Source organism: Hydra vulgaris, chromosome 07 (assembly GCF_038396675.1).
Source record: "Hydra vulgaris chromosome 07, alternate assembly HydraT2T_AEP".
In the NCBI taxonomy this organism is placed as follows: Eukaryota; Metazoa; Cnidaria; class Hydrozoa; order Anthoathecata; family Hydridae; genus Hydra; species Hydra vulgaris.
Window position 1 is genome coordinate 40,347,248 of NC_088926.1, and position 25,852 is coordinate 40,373,099.

The following is a 25,852-nucleotide window of genomic DNA, read 5'->3' on the forward strand; positions in this document are numbered from 1 at the left end:
ACTGTTCTGACGTAAGTGATGTTGTCTATAATTCTATGTTGTATATTTCTTAAACAACTTTTGCTTCTATAAATCTTTTACCTTTTTTCAAAATTTTACCTGCAGCATATAAAAGCAGCTTTACTTGCAGCATATAAAGGTTCATTCGAATAGTATTCATCAAAAAGCTCGGAAACTATGAGATCTTTTGTTCGCACAGACGCATCTTCAAACATAACTGAAAGGCGACCTTAAACTATAACAATGACTTAACAATATCTTAACTATCATAATAACAAAAGAAATAATTTGTATAAACTATAATAAATTTTACTTATACTTAAAGTAAGCATACCACAGATCTTCGTTTCAAGTTTTTGTTTTTTCCAGTCAAATTTAAATTTTGTTTCGTTTTTTAAAAACTGCACTCGTTCTATTTATTATTTTTACTTTTTTTATGGCTTGGTAAATGAATTTCGTAAGAACTAACAAACCATTACTAGATTCTTCAAAATTACTTTCAGAAACAAAATCTAAAATTTTTGCATGTATTTCATCATTTTGCGGCAAATTATTTTTCATTATATAATTCATAAGACATCTTCTATCCATTTTCAATTAATTTAATAACTTTTAGTTGTTTTGCAATAAAGTAAATTAAATTAATATTTTGTAATAATCTAGTTAAAGGTTTTATAGGTTTTTCATGAGACGTAACTAAGTAAATTCACTGCCTTCCCTTTATTTCATATTGGTTGTTGTCGCGAACTTTATCGAATACATATCGAATTAGTTTTATTTATCAAATATCAAATAGTTTTATTGTTTTCGAAAATTTGAAATCAGATTCAAATAAATAATATTAGTAAACTTGTACAAAAAACAAGTTTGAGACATTACCAATAGACGCAAATAAAGTATGAAACTATGAACTTGTTCAAAGTACAAGTTCATAATTTTGCAATTTTATTTCTTTAAAACGATAGCATAAAAAATGACAAATAATGGTTTCAATGCGATCTAAATGTTTATTGAGCGAATACTATGCGGTAACAAGAAATCAAAAAAATAAAAAAATAATTTTTTTAAAACTTAAGTTTATAAAAAAAATTATTATGAATTCAAACCGCAGTTTTTTTGTTTTAATTTCTCTTAAATTTAAAATTATCAATAAAAAACGCAATAACGAGATACGTGGACGTAGTTATTTGAATTTAAAAGTTTATTCGTTTAGGCAGCTATAAACAGCCAGTTTTTGAACCACGAGATCATTACCGTAGTGGTGTTTAACGATGTAAAACTTTAGGTGGTTTATACAGGTTGACCTGTTGGTTTTAAATGGTATGTTTGAAAGTTTTTTTTATTTTTTCACTCAAAATGAACGATGTTTTCTTTGTTAAAAATATTTATATAAAGTGCAAATAAAACTATTTTTTAAATTTATTTAAATATTAACATAATAATTAGTAAAAAATTAGTATGATAAAGAAATAAATTTAAAGTTCCTTAAAATAAAAAATGAAAGTTTTTAAAAAATGTAAAAAAAAGAAAATTTTAGAACTTTTTGTTTTTTTTTGATGAAAAGATTTGTATGTCTGACAGAAACTTGGTATAAAAGTGGTGAAACAAATTATGAATTTAAACTAGTTAATTACACATCAGTTCATCAATTATGTGAATTTAATGCAGGTGTTTTTTATCGACAATTCATTTAACTATATTTTACGTTACGACCTCTGTGTTGATGAATAAGGTTGTAAACCATTAGGTACTAAATTAGTAAATAAAACTGAAAAAAACATAATTATAAATAGTATTTAGAGACCACCATCTGCTTATATGAATTTTTTACAACGTTGACAGACTGATTTATCAGAACATTTTCCTACATTCTTAGCTACCAATAACAATTTAAATAACAAAATTGTCACAAAATCCACAATATTTTGGCGACAGATTAATGAAAACACCTCAAAGCATTTTAAAATATAATCGAAAAAACAAAAAGATTCTCAAAAAAGCTCTATTATGCTCAGTTATTAAAAAAAACCAACGGAAAAACTATGGAATGTCATTAAGGATTTAATTTCAAAAAAATAATTAGAAAAAAAGCACTCTGCAAAAAATTCTTAAAATTTATGGAAAATTAGTTTATGATAAATCTAAAATAGCTGAAGCACTAAACAACTACTTTGTTAATATTAGTCCAAAAAACTCCACTCCTTTTGATTCATATTTAAAGACTTATAATAAACTAATGCACGAAACTAATTTAAAACTTAGCGAGCTGAGAGCTGCATTTAGCAGTCTCAAAAGTAAAAAAAGTGAAGGTTTTGAGAAAGTTAGTATTGATATTGTCAAACATTTGATATTGTTAAACCTTCTTTATTTCATGTTTTTGATCTTTCATTTACGACAGGTATCGTTCATGACAAAATAAAAATTGCCCGTAAAACAACAATTTTTAAATCTGGAGATGAGTCAAATATTTTAAATTATAGCCCTATATCTATGCTACCTTGTTTTTCGAAAATGCTAGAGAGAATAATGAATAATAAGCTACATAAATATCTAACTGAGAACGACATGCTGTGTTGCAAGCAATTTGGTTTTTAAAAATAATTTTCTACTGAACATGATATAGTTGATTTTTTTTTAATTTTTATTATCAAAAATTAAAAACATTAAAGAACTTTCTAATCAAATATCTAACGCCTTTGATAATGACTGTTTTACATTAGGGTTTTTTTATTGATCTGTCAAAAGTATTTGATTCCGTAAATCACAATATACTAATAAAAAAACTTGAAAACTACAGAGTGAAAAAGAAAAAATAACTTTGGTTCAAAGGGTGAATTTGACATACCAAAAGCAATTTTTATATTATGATCAAACTAACACATTTCCATATTCCATAACTTCCGGGCTCTATTTCTGGACAACTCTTATTTATATAGTACATAAATGACTTAAAGATAGCAAAAAACCTTTCAGACCAAATTTCGTTTTCTGATGATTCCAATCTTTTTTGTTTTCACAGAGATATTAAAACACTATATATATATATATATATATATATATATATATATATATATATATATATATATATATATATATATATATATATATATATATATATATATATATATATATATATATATATATATATATATATATATATATATATATATATATGTATATATATATATATATATATATATATATATATATATATATATAATATATATATATATATATATATATATATATATATATATATATATATATATATATAAATATATATATATATATATATATATATATAAATATATATATATATACATATAAATTTTATATATAAATATATATGTATATAAAACTTCTAGGAATTAAACTTAGAACTAAATTAAAAAAAGAATAAAAAAATACTGAGCCTAGCAACTAAGCATTAATTTTAGCAATAAGCAAGCATTAAAGTTCAGCAACTTTACAAAATAAGTTAGCATCAAAAATGACTGTTAACAGTATACTTTAAGAAAATCCTACTTTACCTGTTAGTAAAAAATAAATAAGTACAAATTTTAATTTAGAATATATACCGGGATTGGCCAGTAACAATCAGGATCGGCTAAAAGTAGGCATTGGTGCACCCCTAATTTACCTATAAGCAAATATATACATTGCTGTGGATACTGGGTCCGAGTCCCCCCTAAATATTACTAAAAAAAATGCTCCTTACATTTGTAAAAGCACTAAAGTTTGCAAAATTGTCCTTTTAAATGGCTTGGCTCCCCTATTTAGGGTGTGTGAGTGAGCCTAGTTACGGCTCAACATTTTTAACATTTTGTATTTTTGGTGAAAAATCATTTCAGTGTAACGAACGTTATTACAACTTTAAATTTAGTCAGTTGACGTCACATAAATCCAAAGTTGGATTGACATTGTGTACCCACTGGGTTAGGTCGTTATGATGAAATACAACAACTTATAGAAAATTTTTGGAGTTTGATTTTTAAATAGTTAGCAATAAAGTTTTAATAACGATGAAAAGTTACTCAACATTGCTTTTTAAAATAAATTTCCTAAAATAGATTTTAGAAGCAATGCTGGAAAAATTAAATTTGTTTAGCTGATTAGATATGATGCAAGTAAAATATGATTACTTACAATGTTATTGAATATCAGAGAACTCTTAGTGACCATTTTAAAATAATTAAAAAATTTTGCAGCAAGTTTCAAAATTTGTGTTAACTTTAAACGCCACAGCTTATGTTGTTCTAAGTGAACAATCAAACAAATTCACCTTCTACAGGCTTATATACAAATCCCGTTTCTCAGTGGACTAGCTATTAGCAAAACTCATAAATAAAGCTCATGATTTTGAATTTCTTTTTTGCTTTTGATGTTCCAATTAGGATGTCTAAAGGTCATGCCGCCACTTTTTGTAAATCTTGAAACCTTTTAAGCCCACTTAATTGCTGGTAAAGTGGTAACATGAAGTTGTCAAGAAGCAGATTTGGTACTCTTGTTTCTATTTTCTAGCAACAATATTAATTTTTACCTATTTCAAGTTTTATGTTAAAAAGCACCAACAAACTATTATTCAAACAATACAACTTGTACTACAACCAATATTACACACTATATTCCACTCACAAAATAGTCATCAACAGCCATCAAGTGACAAAAGCAAAAAAACCTGCTGAATCGGATGTTAAAAAAATCTGCTGATTCAGATATTTGAAAAGACGCCAAAACCTTTTTTAATGAGTTTTATAAGTAAATATAAATGAGAAAAATAAATTAGATATTTTTTATTATATTATAATAAAAAATTATAAACTATTGAAGCATAAAATAAAAAAATTATCAGGCTTTTAAATTAAAAAGTACCTTCAAAGAAATCAGACTTATGGCAATTTTCTTGATTTAATGCCATTAAGTTAACGCCGTTAATGTTGCTAATGATGATAAGAATCTAAAATAAATAATAATAATTATTAATTATTGTTAAATAATGAATAAATAATAATAAGTTTTTTGCGCACTTACTAGAGTTCTAATTCAGAACCGAAAGGTTCGTGTTCTGATGCCAACTCTAGCCCAGAAAGCAAAATAATTAAAGAAGGTGGCGTGAACTTCCTCGTGAAATGTTCCTCCGCGGAGGTTTTTATAATAACAGTTGGTCTTCTTGGAGCACCCTATTACTAAACAAAACAAAAAACAAAAAAAGGAAATTTTTTAAGGTGTGGTTTTTGAAAAATAAACTATTGATGAATAATAAAGAATAAACTAATAAACTTTTATTTACATTTCATTTTAGCCCAGGTAGCACACTTACGTTGGGCCAACGTTTGTAAATACATTGCGAACTGTTTTCTCCGATGCAAAAATAACGTTGATCCAATGTTAGTTTTGTTATAATTATATTTATGAAAAGCGTATAAAGCTAATAACGGCGTGGTTAAAAGTAGTTAGGAAAATTACATTTGTCCTGCATATGTATGAGCATCGCAAAAAGTTGGTTGTTTTTTCGTTCTAAACCCAACGTTGATCCAAAATATAGGGATTTTTATTTATTTATTTAAAACTTTATTTTCAGTTGATTGTTTACAATAGTTTTATAATCAACATAAACTAATTAAAACCAACACACTTAACTGTATTAGATAATGCAAAAAAAAATGGATTTAATTAAAAATAGTTTACAAAGTAAATAATAAAGTTTTTATTTTACATAGTAAATATTTAAATTATAATTTTATTATATTTTAAACTTTTCACAAAAAATGGTTACCAGCTTTCCTGCTCTTATTTGTTTGTTCTATCTAAAAAAATTATGCTCGAAACATGAAGGAAATAGCGAAATATTTAACTTAAGTGTTTAAGGGATTAAAATCTTATGAAGATTATAATCCCTTTTTTAATAAAAGAATTGTAATAATAGCAGATAATCAGAAGAATTTAGGTTTAATATTTTCATTTTGTTGATATGAGATCTACCCTTTTTACCATAGATTTTTTCACAGATTGAAAATTGTGGTTTTCTAATAGCATGCGTTTATCTCATGATCCATTATCAAAAATGATTCGGCGCAATCAACTTGTGTACAAAATCTAAGAGTATAAATACATCAATCAACACGTAGGTCTTTGAATTTTGTTGGTGCATTATATTTTTTGAAGTTGAAATGTGACAAAAAAAGATTACAGCTTGGATATTTGTAGACTTTTTATTCCTTGAGCACATAAATCCTTTTTCAGATATAGGAAGATTCATGTATTAGGAAATCAAACAACTTACGTTTCATGGAAGACCTGTCGCCACTATTGTTATGGGTAAATAAACAAAGCTCATTAACCGGAAAAATCTATTTTTGGCATCTTACTCCTTTTAGGCTGTTACATGTAAATTTTTTTATTTTATTTTATAAAATCAAAGTACGCCTTTGTGGTTTTCAAAAACAATTAAGGAATTTACGTGCAAGTTATGGCCTTAATTATTAGAAGATTTTAATGCTCAAAAATTTCGTGAAAAATTTAACGTGAAAAATTTCAAATTTTAACAGTTTTGAAACGTGGTTTCTTAACAAGAAAAAGTGTAATCATATTAAATTTTTGTTTTTAATTTAGAAATTCACACGGAATAGCAAAAAAATTAAAAGGAATGCGTCTCTCAAACTTATGTCGCTAAAATTGGTCTTTAAAGTACCTATTTTAGCAACATTACTGTTTTTGACAAAAAAAAAATTGAAATAGAAAAAATGATGAAACATTTTTAGCTTGTTTAAAGGGCACTAGTTTTCGTAAAGACATGTAATATTCAAAATGTTTTGAGTATTTTAAATTACGCTATTTATACTGTAAAGGATTTATGACTGTTTTGATCATTTTCATTTTTGAAAATTTTATTGTGCTGGCTTTTTTATCTAGTACTTATCATAAAGGACAAACATTTGAAATTCCTTGATTGTTGCTATGGTTTTACAATGCGCAATTTGAGAAATTTTCTTTTTTTATCACACTTAACTAGTTTTCCATTGAACGCTTGCTTCGGATTTAAGAAAGGCCAAAGATAAACACCGATTATATTATCATACATCGGTCATATTTGTAACATCGGTAACAAAGGAAGCGTAAATTTTCTTGTATAATGCTTTAATACGGTTTGATTTTCAGAAATTTTCTTTCAGAAAATTTCTGAAAATCAAACAAAATTTTTTGTTATCATATTTAAATGGGTGTTACTAATGAAGATATTACAAGTGTGAATCAAAATAACAATTTTATTAAAAAAGTATGTATTTAAAGCCACCTTGTGTTTTTGTTACAATTATTTTTCGTAGCAATATTTTGTACATGCACGTGCAATACCGAGAAGTTTTACTATTGGAGTCGGAGTCGTGATTTTGTTTTGCGACTACGACTCCGCTACAAATGTCGCAACTCCGACCCTACGACTTCAAATCCGCCTTGGTATATATACTATGAAAATAATAAAAGCATTGTTTTATGAATGCTTTTGTAAATATAATCTCGATATATTTTAAAACATGTTTTGGTTTAGTTTAATTGTGATGTATATAATATTAAATTTTTTTGAAATAATATTTAGTGATTCTCAAAATGCGTAAAACTTATGAAAACATTATCTTTATAAACTGAAATCAACTCATGGGCTAGTTTTTGGTATCTGAACAAGCTGGTGAACAAATCCCAAGATAGTTTTGAAAGTTATGGTCACAATATGAAATTTATTTTTAGAAATATTATAATGTAATTGTAATATTAATGTTTTAGTATATACCAGTGGTGTGGAGTCGTAAAAATAAAAGTATTAACTCCGACTTCAATAGTTGAAATTTTCAGTGTACGACTCTGACTCCGACTCCAACTCCACCTCCGACTCTAAAGCTAAGCGAATACGGAACATATGAATATATAAAAAATTCTTTGAAGCTTAAATATTTTGTACATGCAAGTGCAATACCGAGAAGTTTTACTATTGGAGTCGGAGTCGCGATTTTGTTTTGCGACCCCGACTCTGTTCAAAAAATTAAAATTTCGAAAACGCGAATACACAACGAGCTAAATTTGGGGCAAATATGAAAAAAAATACGATTACAAAAAAAAAAAAAAAATCAAAAATATGGAGATTTACCTTGTGCCCAAGCGTCAAAACCCCCCTAAAAATGCCCCAAATGGTACCCTCGTAGCAAGGCTTTGAGCACATGGTAAATCCTTTTTTTTTTAATGTACTTATAATAATCTATACTTTTTTTTAAATTGATGTGTATCCGTGATTTTTCTTAATAGTTCTTTAAATTGAAAACGATTTTACGCAAAAAAACGAAAATATGCGCATTTAACAAAACAATACGCAATAATTCGTAGTTATTTTATTTGTTTATATTCACATAGCTTGTTTTTATTATTTATTAATGTTTCTTTTGTTATTTGATTTGTGTACTTTGTTTGCATTTTTCTTTTGTTCTCACTTAATAAACAATTATATTACCTGTCTAAAAATTGTAAAAAGAAAAAACTGACAATTGTAATTAGCATTAATGTATATTGTGAAATTCTGCAGTAAACATTTTAGTTTCATCTCATATTTTGAAATTAGTGAATGTCATTTCCTTTAAAATAGTTTTAAAAATTATAATGGACAATTTAATAGAAAACAAAGGAGATTCACAAAAAATGAAAGTTTCAAGTGCAAATAAAAGTAAGAAACTATTAAAAAGTGGCAATGAAAAGCGAAATATAAAAACGAAATAAAGCAAACATTTTATTATTGAGAAAGTGAAACCAGCAATACCAAGTAACGAATTTGTTTTGAGCTTTTTTTAATTTTAAATATCTAGTTTAGGATATAAGATTATAGTTTATAATGTGAAATCTTATGACTATAAGATTTCACGTTGAACAAGAGCAAACTCAACCTGAATATTTTTGTTATTAACTTTAGTTGATCAACTGCCAACTGGATTAGATATTTTACAACTCATAGCTTTTAATAAGTCGACGCTTTCTAAAATATCAAAAAGGTCAATGATAATTGCATGCTCGGTAAAAAAAGACAGAAAATACGAGAGATGTGTTGAACTGCATTGTTGGTGTGTTCTAAGCAAAATCAAGGGTCCCTGGCTTAAAGCTAGATTCCTGCTTTAATCAGATAATAACTTGATACAAAAGCTGAATAAGTTGAACAAAAAATATTTGAATTTGATAAAAAACATGCACAGGAGATCGCCTTTAGAATTAAAAAAGGAACAAGACTTTATAGAAGAGCTGGGAAAAATCTTTTGGTCAGGAATAGCTGACTTACAAAACAGAATAAAGAAGGACAAGAATAGGTCAGACCTAGATAGGAAAGAGGGCCTAGATTTTTTATACGATCAAGAACACAACAGAAAGTTATTTCTAGGGCATGAAGACAAAAAATATGGCGAGAAGGTATTATATATTATAATATAAATCCATATTATAAACCTTTTTTCTGAATTTAAAAACTCTCCTCTCATTGCTCACTCTTCTCCAATTTTTCATTAATTTTTAATTTGGGTACATTAATTTTTATTTTACAATGTATGCTGTTTAGATTTTGGAGAATACAAGAAAGAGAAATCCATCTATAAAACATGCTGATAAATCAGTAGAAATAAGTTCAGAGTTAGAATTTGGTACAGACACCAGCGAAGATTCATCCATTGGTTCCGATTTTGAACCAGGATATTGGCGTTCTATAGAGTCAATAGTCTTATAAAAACTGAGATCCCAAAAGATGTTATTTCTGGTAAACTTGCTCTAATTGCCACAATTAATGATATTTCTCCAAACGTTTTGACAAAAGTTACTGCTGCAATCCTTAATAGTTCTGGGTTTGTTCTTACAAATGTAAATTGCCGTAGGTCAACAGCATCTAGAAAGATAAAAAAAACAGCTCATGAAATGACACTTATTGCTAAAGAAGATGTCAAACTTAGCATCCAAGCTTCTCCCTACCCATGCATTATACATTTTGACGGAAAGACACTTTTTGAAATTAATAATAAGAAAAAATTAAAGCATGATAAACTTGCTGTTCTGGCAACTATTGATAATGAGTCCCATCTTCTAGGAGTTACGCCATTGCCCTCTTTATCTGGAGAAGATCAGTACAATAGTGTAATGAAAGTCCTAAAAGAGTACAATATCGAATCAAAGATTAGATTACTTTGTTTTGATACCACATCAAGCAATACAGGAATACATATAATAAGAATATCTACTGAGTTAAATAAATATCTAATTCTTTTAACTTGCAGACATCTTGTTTCTGAGTTGAGAATCACACACTTTTGTGAGGCTATTACAAATGAAAAAACTACGGCTCCCGAGAACCCTTTGTTTAAACATTTCAAAAACTTGTTTGAGCAGCCTAATTTTGAGTACAACCCATCTGTGTTAGTTAAAAATTGGTTGGGAAGAAATTAAAAGAACTGTTGTTAAAAAAGCTGCTACAGAATTTCTTGAGTATTGTAGATCTTACTTATTGAGAAATAATATCGTAAGGGAAGATAGAAAAGAACTTGCAGAGCTAGTGGTCAGCTATCTTTCTCCTTCTATCATTAAATTCGAAAAACTGAAGCGGTTCATCATGCAAGATTTCTTGGGAAACCTATATATTATTTAAAAACGCAAATTCTTTCAACTCAAATTGATTTTATTCAAAAAAATAGAGAACATATTAAGGTAATAACTGAATTTATAGCTTGTTTTTATGCAAAGTGGGACCTGCAATGATACAATCAAAGCTCCTTTTATGGTTGTAACTGTTATTCATCAAAGGCATCAGTATAAAGCAGTATGTGCAGAACCATTTGCTGTTGATGCTGTGCTGAGTTCTTTATTTAAACATACATGGTATCTTGACTCAACTCTGATTCCTTTAGCCTTGCTGGATGATAGTGTTGCACTCGAAGAAATAAAAAAAATGATGCTGCAATATTATCATTTCCAAAACCTAAGTCATGTTACTTTAAGACTGAAAATAAGCAAAAAAAAGATATAGAAAAATTGTTGAAAATTGAACTTAATATTCATCAGCTAATTCCTAGCTTAGCTTCATTGGTTGATGAGTTCTCCTGGTTAATGTTTGATATGATTGGAATAAAAGATTAACGAATTGATGATTGGCTGACCTTGCCACCTCAGTATTGGCACACGCGATCAACATAAAAATTATTCTTAAATTTTGCAAAAGGTACTGTTTGTGTAAACGACCACGCTGAAAGGGCAATTGGAATGACGCAACAATTTGTTCACCGCTACAGAGACGAGGAAGAAAAACAAAATAGGCTTTGCTGTAGACAAAGTTCGCTCGATTTTTAAAGCATCAGGCAGTGAATCTTTATTAACCAAGAAACAAAATAACAAAGTTATAAGCAAGAAAAGAATTGCAAAGGGACTACTTAGCTTACGCTCCAAAATTCAGAAGATAGATTGAACTTTAGTATTTATATTAAAAAAATATTTTTTAAAGATACAAGTTGCACGTAATTTAAGTTTGTATCATTCAATCAACCTATAAAAAAATGTTTTTCTAAAAAGCTAAATACAAATAAATCGAAAACCAAACAAAGTAAATATAAACAAATAAATAACTACGAATTATTGCGTATTCTTTTGTTAAATGCGCATATTTTCGTTTTTTTGCATAAAATCGTTTTCAATTTAAAGAACTGTTAAGAAAAATCACAGATAGACATCAATTAAAAAAAAAAGTATAGATTATTATGAGCGCATTAAAAAAAAAAAAAAATTACAAATATTAAGGTTTACCTTGTGCTCAAAGCCTTGCTACGAGGGTACTTTTGGGGCATTTTTAGTAGGGTTTTGATGCTTGAGCACAAGATAAATCTCCATATTTTTAATTTTTTTTTTTTTGTAATCGTATTTTTTTATATTTGCCCCAAATTTAGCTCGTTGTGTATTCGCGTTTTTGAAATTTTATTTTTTTGAACACCCCTACTCTTTATATCCTTTTCTACCAGTGGACTTAATTTATGCAGAAGTGTTACTTTTGCAGAAGCAAAGCTATATTGCTCATGTTCTGTTTATACCAACTTCAAAAAATATTGCATGAAGCTGAAGTACCCTTTTACTGATAATAACTTTATTTCATCATCAAAATTCATAAAAAAAACTTTAAAAGGCTAACTTTGACATAAAGTTATAAAAGGATCCGCAAACTATTTCCTTGGATATTTCTATTGATCTAAAATTTGCTGAGGGCTACTGTGTCTCCCCTACTGTGTTAAGCATAAATCTATTAATTAAATAAGCCAAATGCCTAAACTGCTGATTAATAAACATATTAATGAATTTAGAAGATACATAGTTTTTCTAAGCTTTATTTATGAAAATTATAAATAATGTTACTAATAACATACTAATGATACACACTATTCAAATAATAAAAATTTGACACCAGACATTGTTAAGTAAAATGACCTTGCAAAACTTGAATTAAAATTACATGTATGAATGGAAATCTCCCAATGAGGGATCTTATTAAATTACATTGTTCCTTCTGGCTAAGCGATAAACTAAGAGATCTGTTAAAAAGAGTGTTGACAAAAGCCCTTGCAACCTTTTATTAAAAATATTCTTGTGACACCAAGTACGTCTTTTGGTCAATTTGGCAACATTTCACTATGTCGACTCGGTAACAAATTGGCTGAAAACCCAGAAGATATACCCCTAAGCCAAGCTTGTGAGAAGCTCTTTTTTTTTTTTTTTTGCGTAAAACAAAATAGTATTGTTTCAACAAAAAATGACTTAAAATTTGACCTTTTATTGATAAGTTTTGTTAATAACGAATTAAATTCGAAAAATTAGTTCTAGTTGTCAGGTTGGTATTTTTTTACTTAATTAATGTAATTATTTTTGAGCTAATTTAAAGTGCTCATATTACCACGTGGTCTGGGTACCACGTGGAAATATATCAGCACTTTTGTTATTTTTTAAAACCTCTGTGATTTAAAGAAAAAATTGCGGGTGCCCATCTAGTAGATATCTATGTGAATCATGAGTAGTAATCCCTAAAAATTGTTTATTCGCAAAAATTTTGGATCCAGCATAATTATTTTTGAAAATATTTCAATTTTCGCTTAAGGTTCTCATATAACCCTAATCTACCCTACCAAAAAGCTTTTTTTATCTTATTTATTTAAGTTTTTATTAAATTTTAAAGCCAGTCTCAAATTTTATGGTACATATGTTAATAATCGAGTTTTATAAAATTAAAGCAAACTACATTTTTGAAACTTTCATTTTAAATAATATATTTTTTACATGTTAATACAATAAATAATGTAGACAAAAACTTGTGACTTTATAACCGTTTCAAATAATTTTTATTATTTCGATTTAACTATTCATATGAACTTTTATTAATGTTTTTTATTAAAAACTAACAAATTTTTATGAAGGTTTTTATAAGGGATTTTTATTAGATTTTTATTAGGGTTAACAGTTTTTTATTAGGGTTAACTTTTTAAGAAAGAGCACTCTGTAATATGTTTTACCTCTTAGTTGTCAATTATATTTAGTTCTTAATTCTTACGTTTGCTTATTTTTTATTCAAATGGACAAGAGCAAAACTTCCTCAAACCAAGTTAAGATGGTTTTTTTATCAACATGAAAATACAACAATAAACGAACTAATAGAATATCAGACTAACAAAACTATAGTTTTAGCAGATTTTGCTTTTATTAAAACAAAGCATGCTTCACGTTTGAAAACAAAAAACCTATTCAATAATTTTTGATTACCAAATAAAAAACAAATAAAACTCCACTCCTGCTAAATATAAAGAGCCGGAACCAGCTTTTTTTGGTCTTTGAGATAGCTAACTTTCAGACATGGAGTAAACTCCAAACATTTATATGTTTATACTTATGTCAAATTAGGATGCTTTGCAAAAAATTGCGATGATTGGATCAACTTGTTACTTTCACGTTTGGGGCAGGGGGGGCACAAATTTTAGGGCTTTTTTGTTCCCAGCCTCCAATCATCACAATTTTTTGCAAAGCATCCTTATTTGACATAAGTATAAACATATAAATGTTTAGCGTTTGCTTCATGTTTGGAAGTTAGCTATCTTAAAGACCAAAAAAAGCTGGTTCCGGCTCTGATATATATATGCTATTCTAAATATTAAAAAAAAAAGTAATTAAATATAAAAATTACCTATACTAAACCACACAAGATATTCCGGTTTTCTTTTTTTAAAATTTAAAAAAATATTGAAAAATAACTTTGTAAAAACGTTTTTCAACACTCGAATTTATTTGAAGCGTTTGTCTTCTACTTAAAAAAACAGAAATAATATCCGCAAATATTTGGCAAGATTTTTAAAGCTTTTATTCAAAGTATCACATTTCGTAATTTTTTGTTTTAATAAATTTTATCCTTTTATGGTGTTAATGTTCTTTGTTTTATAAAAAGTCAAACATGCTTTATTATTTCAATAGAATATAAACATCTAAGTAAAATAAATTTTGATTGACAAAATGATTTCCGTCAAGAATTTGTTTTTCACTGATATAAAAAAACAAGGCTACAATATGTCTAGATCTGCGCCAGGAACAAACATGAAAATTAAAAATTCTTCGCATGTTGCTGTTTTTCTTTATAATATTCGTTTTAATAATAATAATAATATATACTAGCTTAATTACTAAGAAAAAGCTTAAACTGGCTGTTGCATTTGCAACTTTATCAAACACTACACCAGTGTTAGATTACACGACGCTTATACTTACTAGCAGTAAGCAACCCGTAATACGGGTTATTAGTAATTAAATCATTAATAACATTAAAAACACATTAAAAACTTGATAAATTATCTAAAAAACTAAATTCAAATTTATCAATAAATAATATTTTAAGTTTGACTCTCTATAAGCAATGTCATTGCTTATAGTTTACGACATAAAGACTGCATTAACATTGGTTTAGTTCTTTTAAAATCTGTCACAACACAGCAAGTACCAGAAAAGGAAAGTCTGCCAATACCTTAAAAAAGAAAAATTACAATTTTTAGTTACAAGAGTGTTATTTGGATTTTATTGTTAGTAGAATTAGGATAATGATATTACAGAAAATTCAGAGTTTAAAAAAAGCCATTACAGCCAAGTTCAATCAACACAAAACACAGTAACAATAGCACATAGAATCCTAGTTAGCACAGGACGTTTTTAAAACGTTTAAAAAACTTATTAAAACGAATGTTAACGTTTTTTAAACGTTTTAAAAACGATCTGTGCATACTGGGATAGTATATTTGTAAGCACACAATAATACGTGTCTCCAGAATAATTAAAAAATTAAAGATTATAAAAAGGCTAGATAATACATTGTAATAACTCTGGCAAATAACACCACAACTTAAGAAGATATTTTTTAAATAAATTACTTGAATAAACTAAAAAGATTTGATTTATTATAATATTTGAACAATCGAGGGGCAACTATCGTTAAACAATTTGAACAATTATATCATAAAATAGAAAGCAACTCATAAAATATTTCTTATAAATGGTCATTTCTTTCGTAATTGTGGCATTAGAAATTACGTTAGAGCTCAGTGGTTACATAAGCTTTATTAATACTCTCACTACTAATTGTCATTTAAGTCTTATCTAAGACAGAGAGAGGAAAAGAAAGTGTTTCCAAAGAGAGAAAAGAAAGTGATTCTGAAGCAGCATGTGAAAAAAAATAAACCAAAACACGCAACAAACAATAGTAACTGGTTTTATTCCCGCCTTAAAAAGATTTGAGAGTCCCTTAAGAAACCCTGACGAAATTTTCCGCGGTAAAGGCTAGCCTTAAGACGACCAAAAAAAATCACGCGTTACCACTCAAAATATGAGTTAAAAAGCGTGGTTGTTTTTTTTAAATTTCTTTTTTTTTTTTGCAAAAAAAAAAAAACATTTTTTAAATTTATTTATTATTACTATTCATATTACATAAACTGTTATATATTACATATTATTTACATAGTAATTCTAATCAAAATATGAAATATTAATTATTTAAAAAAGTATTTTGCTTCTTTTATCGAGGAGCGTTATCATCTTCGTTGTCCTCTTCACTTCAATGGTCACTTTCTGTATCTTTCGCGTCAATCGAAACCACTGTTTTCCTACATAGCCGCAGCCAACCACCAGAGAAATCTTTGGCGTCAGAAAAATTTTTAAAATTTTTTAATAACGCCAACTTTTAACTCAATTTCTTTTTTCGTGATGCCGGTTAAAAAGTGAGCAGTTGAAGCCATAAATACATCATATTAAAATAATCAATTAATATCAATCAATTCATATATTCTGAAATAGTTATTACATTCACGGAAGTTTACAAGTAGTACATATACTAATCTTAAGTAAACACCTTCCTAATAAATATATTGGTAATGCTAATAGCAATATTAATCGTCCACAGCAATAACAAAACGAACATTAAAAGTTGAATGAGTAAAAATACTAATAATGATAATAATAAAAGTGGTAGAAGTAACAATAATAACAATACAATGATAAAAGTAAAATGGTTATGATAAAAATTAAATAACAAAAATAAAAATATTTACAATAATCATAAAAAGTATTAATACATAATATACGCACATATATATTACATTGTATTAATACACGCACATATATATCACATTGTATTAATACATAATATACGCACATATATATACAATATGCTGTAGTGGTGTAGTGGTAAAGCGCTCGCTTCATTAGCGAGAGGTTCCGAGTTCGATCCCCACCACGTCCCTGGTAGTACCGCGCTCAATTTGTTTCTCCGCGCAGCGGCCTTGTTTGTCAAGGTTCGTGTTTCGGAGTTATAGAGTTGAGAGAGGGTTATAACCACTATCAAGTAGCCTCCTCGTCTGCAGTGGCCATCTCGGCCTTGAGGAGGTGAATAACAAAACAAAAACAAAACAAAAAAAACAAAAAAAAAATATATGTAGATTCATATATACTATACACAAATATACGAATATACACACACGTACATATACATACACACAATCATAAACACATGCAAACATACACATATAAAAACATAAATACATATACACACATTTAATAATCTTATAAATGTGTATTATATATGTATATATTATATACACACATATATATACGCATACACACATATATATATATATATATATATATATACGTATTATATATGTATGTATTATATACACACATATATACGCATACACACATATATATTTACACACAAACACACATATATTACACATATAAATTTATACAAACATACACATACACATATACACATCCATGCATACATATACACGTAAATACATATACACTCTCACTTATTCACATGCGCTTATAACAAATACACATATCTTTAGATTTATTAACTGTATTTGATCAGGAAGAAATGGAATAGGTTACTCCTAAAAACTGGAGAAAAAAAAGATTGAATGGAGAGCTTTTAGGTCATAGGGAAGGTTATTCCACAATTTTATACTTTGGCTTTTTATAGACTTATATCCATAAGCAACAGAACGACGATTTGAGACTGCAAGATTCAGATTATCAATTGATCGATGATAGTATCGGTTATTTGCATTTTTTGGGAAGTAATTGTTGAAGGTAAAAGGTAGGTTTTTGTGTTGGTGATTACAGACAAACTGGCAATTCAAGAATTGAACAAGGCCACATAGTTTAAGGATCTTAGAAGTAAGATAAAGCACATTAGGATTGGATTTGTAATCCTGAAAATGTATTATTTTTAAAGCTTTGTTTTGAAGATGGGATATCGTTAAAACTGCTTGCTGTTGAGATTGTCCCCATATTTGACAAGCATAATGTATATGTGAGCCAAATCTGACATGATATATTTAATAGTGTTTCCAGATTGATATAATGGCGAACTTTAGCCAGTATTCCATTTGATCTGCTCAATTTTATAGCTTAGACTTTGAGATGGGATACAAATGATAGGTTGGAATCAATTATAATGCCAAGATAGTTTATTGAGTTTACAGGAATGATTTTCTGGCCACTTAATCTAAAGTTTAAATTTTTATTGATTTTTGTTTTTTTAGATTTAAATATGACCAGTTCAGTTTTTGTTATAGTTGAGAGAAAGCTTATTTGAGCGAAGCTACTGAAATAAATTGGCAAGATCATGATTAATGTATTTGTAAAAGATTTGTTGATAATAAGCAAGTTAGTATCATCAGCAAAATGGTAACGAGTTGCAAACTTAATTGAGTAATTAAGGTCATTAATATAAAGAAGAAAAAGTACTGGTCCTAATACTGAGCCTTGAGGGACACCGTTAGAACATTTTATTCGAGCATATTTTGAGTCATTGACTGAGACAAACTGAGATCTGTTGTGAAGATAGGAAGTAAACCAATCAAGAGGTATTCCTCTAATTCCATGATATTCTAATTTCTTGAGTAGAATAGAATGATCAACTGTATTAAAAGCTTTTTGTAGATCTACAAAGACACCACATGCAAAGTTTTTATCATCAAGAGCTTTTCTAATTGACTTATTGATCTAATTGAGTTGTGGAATGATTAGCAAAATACCCATATTGGTGTTTGTATAGACATTTAAATATGCATAGCTTTTTCAAAGAGTTTGCTTAGGTTTGAAAGAAGAGAGTTGGGTTGGTAGTAGAGCCTTTATTAAATATTGGAATGACTTTAGCAACTTTGAAAGCATCTGGAAATGAACCGTTTTGAAATAAGTTTATAATAATACTGAAAGGTTAAGAAATTACGTCTGGAATAAGTTCAAGAAGAAATGTGGGAAGGCTAGTAGGACCAAAGTTTTTTCCAGTTCTAAGGGTGGTTTTAATAAGATTATAGATTTCATTCTCTGTGACAGAATCAATAAAGAACGTATTAGAATTTGGAGAGTTGATGCAGTCAGTAAATTTGGATGTTGAAGGTATAATTTTGTTTTGAAGTTTGTTTTGGATAGTAACAAAAATGTTTTTTAACATATTCGATACAGTAGTTTAGATAGTATTTTCTTTCAGATTTAGTAACTACTATAGTAAAAAGGTTTTATATAAATGATTTCTTTTATCCCTTTCCAAGTACTCTTAATATTGTTTAAGTTTTTACTAAAATAGGTTAATTAATAGGATTTTTTACTAATTTTTAGTAGATTGCTGATTCTATAAAATTTAAATTTAGAAAACAGCTCATTTTTAGTACTAATATTTCCACATTTTGTACATTTTTTATAAAGTCTGTTTTTAATGGAAATAGATTTAAGTATGTCATCGGTAATCCATGATTTTGATTTAAGGTTAAATTTGCTGCTTAGTTAGTTTTTTGTATGGAGTATGCTGATCTGATATATTTTCAAATGTCTTCAAAAGAAAACTGATAGATTGATTTACATCATCATCTTTTTTTATATAGAGATCCCAGTTAATGTTGGAAACATAATAAATAAATATACTCTTGTTAAAGTTTTTGAAGCATTGCCTGTAAGATATACTTTTTTTAGGGTGATTAATTTTTCTTGGAATACAGATAAATTGAGCCATATGATCAGATATTGAAATAGTAACATTTTCAGAGATTTGATCAGGTGAATTGAAGTTTATAAAGATGTTATTAATAAGTGCTTGAGATTTAGCTGTTATGCGTGTTGGTAGAATTATAACAGGATGTAATGAAAAAGAAATAAGCGAGTCAAGGTAACTAGATATAGGATTTGATTCATTAAATTTTAGTACATCCATATTAAATTCCCCCGTAAGAAAAATACTTTTTCATTCAATATTTAACTTATCTAATTGTGGAGATAAATAAGTTTTAGCGAAATCGTTTTGATTCATAGATGGATGTCGATATATGCAACCAACTATTATATTTTTTAAGTGACGCTTTATAGTTTTAACAAAAATGGATTCAAGACATATGGAAGAGTAGATCTTTAGGTTATTGCAAACTATGTAGTTTAAATTAGAGCTTAGATATAGAAAAGCACCCCCTTTTTAAGCCTCAGTGCGGCAGTGCTCATATTTAAAACCATTTATAGATATGCTTGTTATATTTAAATCATTTACATACAAATTTGACTCAGTAATACCTATTTCCACAGATAATGTATTAAAAGTGCTAATAAAGCTGCAGAGATCATCAATGTGATATGGTAAAGAAACAATGTTGAGATAAATATAAAGATCTGAATTAGGATTAATTTTTTTTATTGAAATCTATGGTGTTATATTATTTACAGCGTATTAAACCTTGGAGATTATTTAGATCTGAATCTGAACTTCATGGACTTGATGTAGTCTCAAGAGAGTATAGTAAATTAGTGCACTTGTGCGATAATGTTTGGTCAAGCTTAAGATCAGAAAGAGAGCTAAATGGAATATTCTTAGATGGCATAATAGGGTATTAACAGTGTAGAACAAATTGGTATGATTTTGAAAATATATTTAGTATGATTTTGAAAAAAAAATAGTGTCGATTAGATAAAATATTGCTTGTAAATATTAACGTAAAATAATAATAAATTCAAAGAGATGAGAGATAATAATAATTACTGTTTCTTAAAGAGACTGTTACATATAATCACATCGACAATATAAATATGCGTATAAATTTACGTAAAATGTTAATAACAATAGATTAACAACTTTCGTTACTTCATTTTATTGTTTCAAACAGTGATTGTAAGTCAAATGGGTTAATCAAAATAATGCTATCTAATATTTAATATCTATATATTTTTATATAAAAATTATTCGATAACATGCTCCTGCATGACACTTTCAAATTTTGTTAATAACTCCACTAGGCCAAGAAAGTTTCCATTCCTATGAGCAAAAAGCTTTTCCTCACTGCCACGATAAGCGAAATTGTTTTCTACCAAATATTCAATTATTCCCACAATTCTCTCAATTACTGATCGCCAGTATTGCTGTTCTTTGCTGAAAGATACTCTGATTCTGTTGGTTGATTTTACTGTTTGTTTCATTTGACTATGATTTTACTGTTTGTTTCATTCGATTTCTAGCTCCTTCCATTTTATCCAGGAATTGTTATGCTCTTGTAAACGATCATGCTCACTTAAGTTTTTGTTTATCAAAACAAAACAACTTGTAACAGAAATAGTTTACAGCATCTGCTTTTTTTGAGTATACATGTCATGATCGTTTTATGGTTTGATCATTTGTCAGGAATCTATTGCTTTGGAATTGGAAAAACAACTCATTGGAAAAACATAACCCTTTACCTGTATTGGTTCTGATAGAACGAATTGTTTTCGGAGATGAGACAAATCATCAGGCCAGTCTGCAGGATCTAAAGAAATTTTGTGAAGCTCAACCTCAGGAATTTTTGTTGGTGTCAGTTCTCTTGATGTTTTATTTGATGCTGGTTCTGCCAAGGGTTTGGCTCAAAAATATTGTCTTCACAATTTTCATTACTTGCTGCTGCAACATCAACTGCCCATGTTAGAGACTTTTGAATGCCCAAAACATAATTGGACGTTGGAGGCCCTAGGCAGCTGTCTGGTTGCCTAATAGTAGACACGACCCTGTTTCCTATCACAATATCAACTCTGAACAAAAAAACAATTAACTTGTTTATAATGTTTGGGTATTAATTAACGAAAAGCATGGTACAATAAAATCTGAAGATTGTGATTGTGCAGCTGGGTATTTCTTTCAAAGTAATATTTTTTGCTAAAAGAAATATTTTGATAACTTAAATTTGGTTTTTCATTTATTTTCTGCAACTTTTACTTTTAAAAAACAAACATACTACTTTAATTTTAAAATCTGTGGTTGCTGTAAACATGTTGGCGTACTTTTATTGCATGTTAAACATAGTGTTAGGATTGGTGACAATAAAACATGTACATCAAAACCTCTCAAATGGCTCAAACCATAAAAAAAAGTTCAAATACTATACGGACCATCAATGCTAAGTGAAATTGAAATAGTAAAAAAAAAAACAAAAAAAGAAACTTTCAAATTTTTTAAATCCACGACCCATAAATCAACGAGATTTTTCCATGACAAAAAAAGATGTAGATTCTTTGGCCCAAATAAAAAATTATAATTGCGAATATGTCATGCTTATGCAAACAAAAAATGTTGTTCCTATACCTGATATTTCCAATATTGCTCAAGAAATCGAAGTTAATACTTACTTGAATCCATCTCTCCCTAAAACACCTTATGAAGTTGTAACTTATTTAGATTGTATGATTACATATGTTTTATTGATGCAGTTAGCAACAAATTTTGACGAAATTTCTGAACTAGAACACTTAACAAGAAAGCAGTCATGTAATAATGATTAGCATAAACACTGCAAAGTCACTGCATCAAAAGTTTATATTGTTGTTCGTAAAGTAAATAATGACCTAGAGATTTTATGTCCAGAAAAAATAACATTCATTATCATTGGCATATTATGTAATTTTTTTTTTTTTTTTTTTTTTTTTTTTTTTTTTTTTTTTTTTTAAACATCTTCGCTTCCAACAAGGCTGCAAGCAGCCACTAATTAAAGTTGGAAGTTACTGTAAGAGAAAAGATGAAGATTGTAGAACAAGATAACGATTGACGGACGATTTAAAAGATTGCAAATTATATGAATCAGGAAAGCAAGAAGAAGGAAGTTAAAATTTGTTCAAACGAAAAAAAAATGTACTCGAAGCAAACTTAAAAAAAAATCATAGATTTATGAAAGTGACTGAGTGTGGTTTATTTGTAAATAAAGATTTACCAATAGTTGGTGCATTACCTGATTCCCTTGTTCATTGAGATTGTTGTGGCACTGGATGTGTAAAAATTAAATGTCCTTGGACTCAAAGATCTTTAACCATTTTAAAAAATTTCGTTATTAAAGGCACATGTTAAATATTTGAAAGAAATATAATTGTACTTGATCCTCAACATTCTTATTATAGTCAAGTCCAGTGTCAAATGGGTTCAACAAGTTTTCCATATTGTGATTTTGTTGTTGGAACTTCAAAAGACATATATAGTTACCGTGTTCATTTTTCAATTGATTTTAGGCTAAGTTGTGTTAAAAAAATTAAATATTTTTACAAAACTATGATCTTGCCTTATATGATAAATGAAGAGATTGTAAATACTGTAGAGTCTGTTTTGAATGAAACTTTATTTAAAATTTATGGCAATAATAAAATTGACGATCAAATTTATTTTTTTATTACATAATATTTAATATTACTAAAAGTCAAAATAAGGGCTGTAAACTAAAAATACTTTTGTTAATTACATTTATTTTAATTAGTTAGACATGAAAATTTTAATGTTTTAAAATGTCTTATAATTTAAATATTGTTATGATTCTTGTAATCAATTAAAGAAGGTGCTAAATTAGTAATAGCTGCAATTATAATAAAGATGTGGTGTAGCAAAGCAATCGTACTTTGCGGTAAACGGTGCTTGCAGCAATCGAAAGTCTAGTACTTGCTCAGGCTATCAGGGCAGTTTTAGAAGTTAATTTAGTAGTAAATCTCCTTTTGCTTTTAAGAAATGGTGGTATTACTAATTTAACTTTCCTTGCAATTAAAAGATCATTAATATTTAATCCTTTATCCACCATTTTTTATTTTGCTCTCGAGTAACTGGCTAAATAAAAATTTTAAATTCATGTTCTAAAAAAGAAATCTAGGTACGAGAAACAGTAGCTTTTGAAAAACCAAAACGTCTTCATAGCTACACCCCACTCAAATATTTATTAAAGTCAAAAGCATTAGATCTTTACCTTTCATTTGCTTCAATGGACCAAACATTTTTATAGTGGTTGATTCGTTGTTTTGTTTATTGTTTGAAGAAGAGACACGGTAGCTTGTGAGAAATGGAACTTTATGTTCAAAGCGCTTGTATAAACAATCATACAAAAAACTTGTTTTTATACCCGTCATACTTTTCAGTAATGTATCCTTTTTACTTATGTCAGAGTAGGAAAATCTTTGCAACTTTTAAATTTTCAATGATTCCTTCATTAAGATTTTTTATTGGTTTATTTGCCGAGTCTAGTTGGTTTAATAAATTAAGACAATTATCTTGTTTTTTACGTAAAAGTAAGCAAATATCTTCTTGAAACATCCTGCAACGATCACTCTATTCCGCATCAGTAACGCAATAATTATGAAAATCATTAGTCTATGTAGTCTCTAAACATACTTCTTCTTTAACTGTATCAAAATGAATTTTGCTGACATAATGGATGATGTATTGAGTTTTTTAAATTTTTTTTGGAGGCTCTTATATAGTCGGTGATTTAATTTAACTGTATCATTTGTTTTGTTGTATCCTTACATGTTTAAAGTTAGTACGTTGCATCCTGTATTGTAATAACCTCCAGCAAAATGGTTAGAATAGACTTTAGTAGAACATGAGCAACAAAATTGGTGTTTTTGCGGTTTCTATGCACAAAAGCTCTATTTATGGATTTGGTCCATATTTTTGTATCTTTAGGTTTTTTGGGAGAATGCCATCGCAGCATGCCTACATGACTTTTGATAACATGCCTAAAATATAATGAGCTTTGAAAAACAATTTAACGAATTTCCGCTTAATAATGTAAATTATGTCAGTTCTGCTTAATTATGTTAGTGATACGAAATCACAATCATTTAACACAACAAAATTTACTGCAAGTTTATATCGTAGTATAATAGTTAGAAAACTGATAAATGTATATATTTCATCATGAACACACAAACATTACAAAAAATGAACATTGTCATTTAACTTTGAATTAACTTTAAAATTTTATAGTGTATTTATTCATGACACCTATAAACTGCTACAATGTTTTAAAAATTAAACATTTTATACAACTTTAATTAACATTTATTCGAAATTTTTTTATTTTAACATGTATTATTATTCATTATGCTACATAATATGTTTTACTTTTAATATGCTAAGCTTAATTTTTTCATCTTTTCTCCGATAGTTACGGCATTCGAAAAACAGCACAATAATATCTATCAATCTTTGTTTAACTAAAAGCAAACATTTAAGTTTGGTATTTAACTTTTTTTAACAATTAATAAAAGTTGTTTTTATCTCAGTATTTCTATAAAAGCACTGTTTTAAATTACCCCTTAGAAAGATCTAGAATGTATTGCGGTAAAAAGCATGCGGTTTCACTGGGAAAAGATCTAATAGATCTGTTATAAGCAATTTTATGGTCGGAATTCTAGTATTTTTTGGGAAAATTGATAGAAATGTTGTATTTTGACAACTATATTTAGTTAAATTATACGTCAAAACCGATTAGAATTAGGATCAATAGTAAACTAAGCAACTTTTTCAAAAGATTTCAACTAAATTCATGTTAACACTGATGAGCAGAATTGATCTAAAGACTCCAAAATGGTGTTATTTAGATTCACTATTACGGGTAGTAAAAAGGTTTTGAAAATTTTATATAAAAAATAAAAGTTTCCTTAAATATTTGAAAATTCTGAAGCAAAAAAAAAGTTATACCATCTAAAGCTCTTATTTGGACACAATACGCTGATAAAACCATGCTAATCTCAAAATAAAACCATGCTAATCTCAAAATAAAACCATGCTAATCTCAAAATAAATATCATGCTAATCTCAAAATAAAACCATGCTAATCTCAAAATAAAACCATGCTATTCTCAAAATAAAACCATGCTAATCTCAAAATAAAACCATGCTAATCTCAAAATAAAACCATGCTAATCTTAAGCTAATTCCAAATAAAAGAATTAGAGTAATTTTTAAATCACCTTAACTACACCAAGAAACTACACCAAGAAACTACACCAAGAA

The 25,852-nt window shown here is 27.8% G+C and overlaps 1 protein-coding gene across 2 annotated transcripts in view; it reads right to left on the minus strand.

The window, feature by feature from the left end:
- The window catches only part of LOC136082485 (uncharacterized), a 31,172-nt gene extending 16,808 nt beyond the window's left edge, over positions 1–14,364 (minus strand). The window contains exons 1-3 of one of the 2 annotated variants that reach the window (XM_065801874.1): positions 14,219–14,364; positions 5,032–5,186; positions 4,873–4,957 (exon numbers count right to left, since the gene is read on the minus strand). In XM_065801874.1, coding sequence (XP_065657946.1) covers positions 4,873–4,918 — 46 coding nt within the window. In that variant the 5' untranslated portion in view covers positions 4,919–4,957; positions 5,032–5,186; positions 14,219–14,364. The remainder of the gene's footprint in view (positions 1–4,872; positions 4,958–5,031; positions 5,187–14,218) is intronic. The other variant, XM_065801875.1, reaches the window with a different exon arrangement.
- Between the last annotated feature and the right edge of the window lie 11,488 nt (positions 14,365–25,852).